This window comes from Natator depressus, chromosome 3 (genome assembly GCF_965152275.1).
Source record: "Natator depressus isolate rNatDep1 chromosome 3, rNatDep2.hap1, whole genome shotgun sequence".
NCBI classification, from domain to species: Eukaryota; Metazoa; Chordata; order Testudines; family Cheloniidae; genus Natator; species Natator depressus.
Window position 1 is genome coordinate 19,560,989 of NC_134236.1, and position 8,623 is coordinate 19,569,611.

Consider the following 8,623-nt stretch of genomic DNA (forward strand, 5'->3'; position numbering starts at 1 on the left):
AGTTGTAACCACTGCTACAATTCACCTCCACTTCCACCGTCATCTGAGTCAGCTCCCCTAGGGGCTTCAGAGAGAAAACAGATGAAAGGAATTCAGGACAGGCTGCCCAGTCGCGACAGGGAAAGACTAAGCGTAGCACCAGCAGTATCATTAGTCACTGCTGACCAGGTCAACCAGCCATCGCAGAACACACTCTGCAGGTTCAAATGCACGCTCCTGAAGTGTGGAGGCTACAGGGGGTTGAAGGAGCACCTGCCTACCCAGCCACCCCTCCCCAGCCACCCACACACACACACTCAGGGTAGTCTACATTTGAGCTGGGAGGTGCGATTCCCAGCTCACGTAGACGTATCTGCACTAGCTCAAGTGGCGCTAGCCTGCAAAGAATAGCAATGTAGCTGGATTAGCATAGGCAGCGGCTCGGGCTAGCTGCGGGAGTACATACCCAGGGGATCCAGGGGGTACATGCTTGGGTTGCGAGCCCAAGACACTGCCTGAGCTACCCTGACTACACGGATATTTTTAGCACGAGAGCTCTGCCTGAGGTAGCCTGAGGACTCCTCTACCAGCTGGGGATCACACCTCTCAGCTCAAATGTAGACATAGCCTCTATTTCCTGGAGCATAGGGGAACATCAAAACGAGAGGTGTACATGAATCCATAGCCTTCTCCCTTCACACACACCCCGAAACACTCCAAAATGTCAGGAGGGGGGTTCTCACCTCCTTCCTCTCTGCAACCATGAGATCATGGTACTTCCAGGTGTACAGCACATTGCGTCTCAGTCCCTTCGTTGTCCGGCACCTCTAGGCAGCCACCTACGGTGCCTCCTCTGTCACAGAAAGATTTCCTCTCCCCTCTAGCAGTTAAATGTTCCCCAGGAGAAACCCCACCTCCCCAAAGTCTGGCGAAAGCTGAGATTTCACCTTTGGCAGGCCCAGCTTGTAACAAGACAAAACATATTTTTGTACCATTATTTTAGCCCCGAGCAATTCCAGATATACAGACTTTAGCTTCAGTAAAATGGCCCTCAGTCAAGAAGTCACTTTTAGAATTGTTCCAGTCTATAGCCACCAGTCTGTTTCCAGTGTAACACTATAATGCCTGGTTTCAAAGTAGCAGCCGTGTTAGTCTGTATCTGCCAAAAGAAAAGGAGGACTTGTGGCACCTTAGAGACTAACAAATTTATCTGAGCATAAGCTTTCGTGAGCTACAGCTCACTTCATCGGATGCATGCCTGGCTCTTATAAAGCCCTTTCATCCATAGAGCTCAATGTGTTTTTACAAAGGAGGTCAGTATCATTAACCCCATTTTACAGATTGGGAAACTGAGGCACACACGTTACATGATTTGCCCAAAGTCACCCAGCAGTCTAGAGGAGAAGCCACGGAAAGAACCCAGATCTTCTGCATTGCAGGCCAGTGCTCTTTCCACTAGGTCAGACTGTAACTATCTAACTATGTAGGCATTTCTACCGTGCCCATCACATTGTTCTATAGTACAACATCTTTTGTATTAAATTTAATTGACAAGCCAAAGCTGCAGGGTGGATCTTCCTCTCTAAATTAGCTGATCATGCCCCAGACTCTAAAAATCAGACAGTATTCTCAGAGGATCAGGGAATCATTACAATATGCACCTCACTTAAAAGAGCTAAAGGCTGGTTTGGAAAACACCACATCAATGACTTTGGACAGTATGACAGCCAATGGATTCCAATAGCCTTGCCATCATCTTCCACAGTTTATTATCACACAGTTACAGCTGTGCTCTACCTCCTCTGGCTCCTTCCATCCTTGCCTGTAATGGGACAAATTCTGCTCTCAACTACAGAAATGCAACCAATCCCATTAACTCCAATGCCACTGAGAGTAGAATGTGGCCCTTTGTCGCTCCCATTCAGCGCCCAAGTAAGGGTAAAATGCGGTGACATTCGCACAGCTGATCTTGACTTCAATATTGTGCCACCAGGATGTGTCCATTTTTGCACGCATTGCCAGAACAGATGAGGGAGTTAGGGTACGGAGAGCGGGCGTTCTGCCCTGCGGCAAGGGGTTTAGGGTGCAGGCTCTGGCAGGTGGCACTTACCTCAGGCTGCTCCCGGTCAGTGGCACAATGGGGCTAAGACAGGTTCCCTGCCTGCCCTGACTCCGTGCTGCTCCCAGAAGCAGCCAGCATGTCCAGCCCCTAGGCGGAGGTGCAGCCAGGGGACTCTGAGTGGTGCTCGCACCCACAGGCAGCACCCCCACAGCTCCCATTAGCTGGGAATCATGGCCAGTGGGAGCTGTGGAGCCGGCGCTCAGGGTGGGGGCAGCACACAGAGCCTCCCTGGCCCCTACGCCTAGGGGCCGCAGGGACATGCTGGCCGCTTCCAGAAGCTGCGCAGAGCCAGGGCAGGCAGGAAGCCTGCCTTAGCCCTGCTGCGCCACTGACCAGACTTTTAACGGCCGAGCCACCATCCCTTTTCAACCAGGCATTCCGGTCGAAAACCGGACACCTGGCAACCCTACTAGACCAAGAGCATCGAACTCATTTCACATTGGCTAGAGAACAGAGGGTTTTTGTATGTTTTTTAAATTTATGGATGTTTAGCATATGAACGTATGCAACTGTAGATTGCCTGGGAGAAAAGAAGCTACTTAAAGGTATCATAAATCGACCGTAACATGGTGCAATTTAGCAGCTTTCTTTGAGGATTCCCCCCCCCCCATTTTAACTTTCTTCTTTATAAAAAAAACAAAACAAAATCACAACTTTAAATACAAACTCTGGCTAGTCTTAGCCCCCAGGCGGTCTGTGACATCTGTTGCTAATACACTCATCTGCAGTGTATACATGGTTCAGGGCATAATGAAGGAAAGAGAATATTGAATGAGACACTCAATGAGTAGACTCAAATATTTAGTCTGCTAAACTTGACAAAAATCTGCACCACAGCAACATGATAGCTTGGCTAATGAAGCTTCACTGAACCTAAAGAGTTCACATGTGTTCTTGTCTCAGATATACATAAACGATACGCATACATGCATATATATGGAGATAAAATATATATAACATACACACACATTTGCATTTGTGACTGGTCTACACTGGGGTTCAAACTGAATTGAGAACCACATATCAACTTTCTTTAAGCATAACTTCAGTCAACTAGTCTCTAACACGATTCATCTGGCCAAGTTATGGATGCTAGGAACCTCCTTGAGCTAGAATACAGTTCACGTTGTGTTAAAAAGCTAGTAAAGAACAAGCATGGGACAATCCTGGGGAAAAAAAAAACAAAACCTATTCACAGTGCAAGCCAAAATTCTGTATGACTCATAGAATCATAGGACCTTGAGAGGTCATCTAGTCCAATCCCCTGCACTCAAGGCAGGACCAAGCATTATCTAGACCACCATGTCCTGGTCTAAGCTAACAACCCTGTATTTGGGACTCCCAAGCTCTCTCCACTGGCTCCCTTTTATATGCAGGATAGAGCACATGACAAACATACCAAAGGGCTCCAAGAAGTTGACCTCCATTATGGAGGATATGGGTCCTTCCCTGGTGAGCTCGACATCCACAATTTGTTTCTTCTGGCAGTGTCTTGACACCATGCTAACATAACTCTGTCCCCAAAAAGACTCTGCAATACCTCCCATTACATCCCTCCCCAGGAAAAGTCCCTGATAGCTTCCCACCTTGTGTCATTAGAGCACATTAATGATGGTGCCCAAATCTCCCCTCCTCTATGACCTCCAACACACCAGTCACCTACTAACAAGACTCCCCCTCCCTCTTCTCCATCCCAACTACCTTCCTAGTCTTGGCTGCTCAAAAATTTTCTGTCACAACTGTTTTTGACAGAAATGTAGGTTTTCAACTGAACATGGGGGTGTTTTTGCAAAAAAGTATCCGCTTTCCACACATAAAAAATTGATTTTCCATTGATCACCTACATGCCCAAAAGCCAAAATATTTTTGGGGCAAAAAAATAAAATGGTTTTTCATTCTCAAATGCCACTGCGCTGCCTCCAAGAAGTTGTAGTTCAGATGGCTCATTCTCCGATTTTCCTCTGTTGGCCAGGCTCCTCAGCCATACTACATAGCCCAGGATGCACTGTAGCCATGTGATTGCCATGACGCATGGCCTCCTCTCACCAAGAGGGGAGATTGTGGTCATCACAGGAGAGAGAGTCTGCCCAGGGAGCCATGCCCACAGAAGAGAGTGGGAGCATGAGGTCCTGTGTAACTCACAATTTCACAGACAGCACAGAAATCAAGAAAATGCCAACAAACCGTGATTTTTTTAAACTATTTTTAAAGGAAAATGTCTACAAAAATTATTTTACCTCGTCAGTTTTAAGGACAGCATGAATTTTATAAATAATATTAGTCAAAATTGACTAAATGTTACTTGTAAAATTCATTCCATCCTTGAAATTGACTATATTTACTTACAAAATTCATTCCATATCAATACCGTAAAATTCAATACTTTGCTATTTACAGTTACAAATTTTCTTTAAAAAAAAATCATGATGTACACAGGGCTCTACTCATGAGGCTGCACAGCAGCATTTCTGAACCAAAATATTTTGGTTTTCATTTTTTCCCACACACAAAAAACAAAACAAAACAAAACCCAAAATTTTTCATTGGGTTAAAAAAAAAAAAATCCCTCATTTTCTGACCAGCTCTATTTCCTACCCCTGAAATTCCCCTGCAGGCTCAACAGATTCCAGGATCTATGTGACCTCCGCTGTGGAGCAAAAAGAAATTGGTGGGTCTGTTCACATGAGTACGCACTTACCAACATGAATGAAGTTGGCACAATCAGGCCATAGTTATGGGGCCACATTTTTTTTAAAAGAAATCTGGCATGTTAGCATAGAAATCCATGCTCAGCTGTGGCCTATTTCTGCCAGGGCAATTAGTGCCATTGCCCATGCAAATCAAAGGGCACCAAACAGGATGACAGAAAGAGGAGAGTGACATGTACCTGGTGGAGAAGTGGTTAGTGGGGGCAGCATTCTAGCCAGGGGTGGAGATGAGGTGGGTTTACAAACCTGGAGCTAACCCCACTAGGCAATTCTCTCACTTTTCCCAACAATGAGCAAGGTCACACTAATACTAATGAAATGATCAAATCACCAGCATGGAGCCTGTGTACAGCCCATTGCCCTTCTTACCTATCGTAGGCATCCCTAAGTTCTGGTAGGGGCATTCCAGGCTGCCTCCTTGAGTTCTTCCAAAAGTAGCAGAGTAAATGGCTATGACCGTGTTTTTCTTACAGCTCAGTCTCAGCTTGTCATCTTCACAGGCTACTTTACTCTTGTACTCGTCTGGAAAGAAACAGAACGTCTCGTTATTCAGCTGATCCACAGCAATGTGCAGAGAGCGAGCAGGGGGAAAAAAATAAGCCAACCAGGAAGAGATTCCTTCCCCCTCAAGCGTAGGTTGGCAGATATAGTGGGGTCTGCTGGTTGGTGCCCAGAGATTGGCATGGACTTAGAGATCAGAAGGATTTCCACCCAATGACTATATTTGCTATGATAATGAAGATGATAATCTGCATTTAGTATAGCCCCTTCCACCAGGAATTAATCAAAGCATTTACAAACATTAACTAACAGCCTCGCCACACCTGTGAGAGGTACCTTAGGTGAGCAGTATCCCCGTTTGACGGATAAGGAAATTGACTCTTAGAGGTTAAATGGCTTGTCTGTGACCAGGCAGAAAGCCTGTGGCAGGGACAAGGAAAGAAGCCAGGTCTCTTGTTCCTTAACCACAAGGCCATCTGTCAGCCCTCACATGGACACCCCGCCCCTTTACACAGCTAGAACGTGAACGGGACGCACTGTGGTCAGCAGGCAACAGCAGCTCCACTGGAGCTGAACAGGAGCCATCCCTTAGTGAGTCACTAGGAGCTGTGCTAAGCTTGTTTCATTCTGGGAGTTGCTCTTGCCTGTCATACGAACAGATACACAAAGCTGCTCTCAAATCTGATTTCAGACAGACAGCCGGACGTCACAGGACGTCGTCCTGCTCTTTCAGAGCTGATGCTGGCAGAACAAACCCTGACTTTGCATGGATCAAACAGAGACTACGGAAGTTTGCTCACAGGAGACCATGTGGCCTGAACTTCTCTTTATTATATTAGCTGTCTGACTGGACCATGCAGAGGCCACAACTTAGACTAGGCCCCCATCCTGTTAGGCACTCTACAAATGCTTAGTAAGCAATAGTCCCTGTCCTGAGGATCCTACAGTCTAAATAGACATGGATGGGGGGTGGGGGGGGCAGAGGTATGGAGCGGCGAAGTGACATGCCAAAGGTCACACTACCAGTAAGTGGCCACAATGGCTTCATATAAATATAGGAAAAGGACTAGACTAGCACAGGCTGCATGGGTGGATGGGGATGAATGTGCCTTATGTTTTCTCTCTCTCTCTCTCATGCACCTGCTCAGAGACCAGTCACAATCTGGCCCTAAACCTACTCAGACTGTTACAGGATGTGTACAACTCAGTCTGAATGCAAGCATCCGTACTGGCAAGTTTCATGTTTCCCCCTGAAAAATTACATGTGCTTAAGTGGCAGGGGAAAGGTGGCAGTGATATTCAGCAAATGGCTTACTTGACTCTAATCCCCCGCGCAGTCATTTGTAGGGCAACTGAGATTTGCAATGATTAAGATATTTGCTAAGGATAATATACCCTTTTATTGCTGGTGTGTTTTCAGAGACACTGGATCAAATATAACTAGAGAAAGAGAGAGAGAAAGAGACTGGGAAGGGGAGGAAACAGCTGCATGCTTTTCTAGACACAGTTCAAAGATCTTTATACAAGGTGATTGTAACATAGCTTGAACAATTGAGGAAAAGTAGCAATAAACATTTCTAACGGAAAAATTGGCCCTTGCAAATAGTAGAGTAACCAACAAGATTTCCTGTAATTAGACAATGTGTACAAGGATGTTAATTCATTGGACTGTAGCAAATTACTCAGAAGGGATCAATGGAAAGTGGACATTTCCACATATGGCCAATAATTCTATCAGTGATTGTGATTGGGAAGATCAAAAGTTAATGTTAATGGTCTCAGTAAGATTTCAGTGCTGAAAGCTCTTGTATAGATCTAGCACTTGCAGTGTGTGATGGGCGGATCTTAATTCCAGAGGTGTATTTAGCCTGAAACTATTTTTAAAAATAACTTACTTGAAAAACATATGTAACATTATTGCTTTAAAAACAACAACAAATAAATGACCATATGGGGGAGCATTAGGAGCAATCCTTGGGGTGTATATTTGCTGAGCCTATTTTACAGTTCAAAAAGCCAAGAAGACACGGCATCAGAAATCCATATTCATCCCAAAGTTATAAAGCATTCAGATCACAGACACAGAGAAGTTAGAAATGGAAACAACTGAGTAGGTGACCTTTCCCATCTCCTTGTCACTGCAGGATTATTTCCTACAGAAGCTTCTCAAGAACATTGTCTTGTCCAGTTTCAAATGACTGAATTAATAAGACTTCTTGCAAGATGCTACTCCAGATTTCAATTGCTTTCATCCTTTGGTGACTTCTCTTCAGTCTAAATTTTCCTTTGCTCAATTTCATTCCACCTCATCCTACCCTACAGAATAAACTCTCCCTACCTTGTAGCTTATCCCTTTCTACTACTTCCTGTTACTTCACCATCGTTACCCCTGCCAGCCTCACCATGTCATTTAAACAAGCTGCACATTTATTTAGTTCTCTTCACATCTTTCTATGTGCCACTCTTTGTGTTTAAATAGGAAGTCCTGACCAATCAGAAGTCTTGGTGTTCCTCCAATCAGTGCCCAAGGGAGGCCCCACTGATGTAGCTTCAAATTTCATGGTCTCTCCGCTTGGGCACTGTCTTGAGTTCTCTGCCTGGTGGCCCCCCATCTGCAACCCTTCTTGTAAATCTTTGACCTGTGCTTACATTTGTATTTTAGCATTTTTTCATCCCAACTAATGACTTGTTTTCTGAGTCTTGTGTCCTCGCAGGAGGGGGAGGTCCTTTAGTGTGGTGGGTTCCACCCACTGCCTCCTAGAATTCAAATCACCCTGATGGATGCAGACAAACTCAGGTCAGCACCTATCAATTCCTTGAACTCCTTCATGGAGCTGTGGACATTGTCCACGGTACTCTGCTCAGGGCTTTCGGTTCCCTCATTTCGTACCTAGGATCTTCACCCCATTCCAGTCTATTCATTTGTTTTCCTCCATACTCAGCTAAATCCTCAATCCTGTAGCCCCACCCTTATCTGAAGGGTGGCCTTCAGTTGGCTCTGCCCATCAATTCAAGATTTAATAGGCCAGCATGCATCCAGTAATAGTTCCTCTGGGAGGCATCCACTGACTCCCTAAACTCCTTCTTGAGGCAGTGAGCATTGTCCAAGTGCTGTATGTCCCCCACTGGATCCCTTGTTTTGAGCCTGTGACCTGCACTTACTTCCCTGTTTTTCATTCCACAATCCATTAAATGTAGAGGTCTAGGTCTAAGACAGTGGTTCTCAAACTTTTGTACTGGTGACCCCTTTCACATATCTAGCCTCTGAGTGCAACCCTCCCCCTATAAAATTAAAAATACTTTCTTATATATT

General features: G+C 45.3%; 1 protein-coding gene across 1 annotated transcript in view; it reads right to left on the reverse strand.

Moving 5' to 3' along the window:
- EVA1A (eva-1 homolog A, regulator of programmed cell death) overlaps positions 1-5,210 on the reverse strand; it is a 171,133-nt gene extending 165,923 nt beyond the window's left edge. The window contains exon 1 of the mRNA XM_074947495.1: positions 5,179-5,210. Coding sequence (XP_074803596.1) covers positions 5,179-5,191 — 13 coding nt within the window. The 5' untranslated portion in view covers positions 5,192-5,210. The remainder of the gene's footprint in view (positions 1-5,178) is intronic.
- Between the last annotated feature and the right edge of the window lie 3,413 nt (positions 5,211-8,623).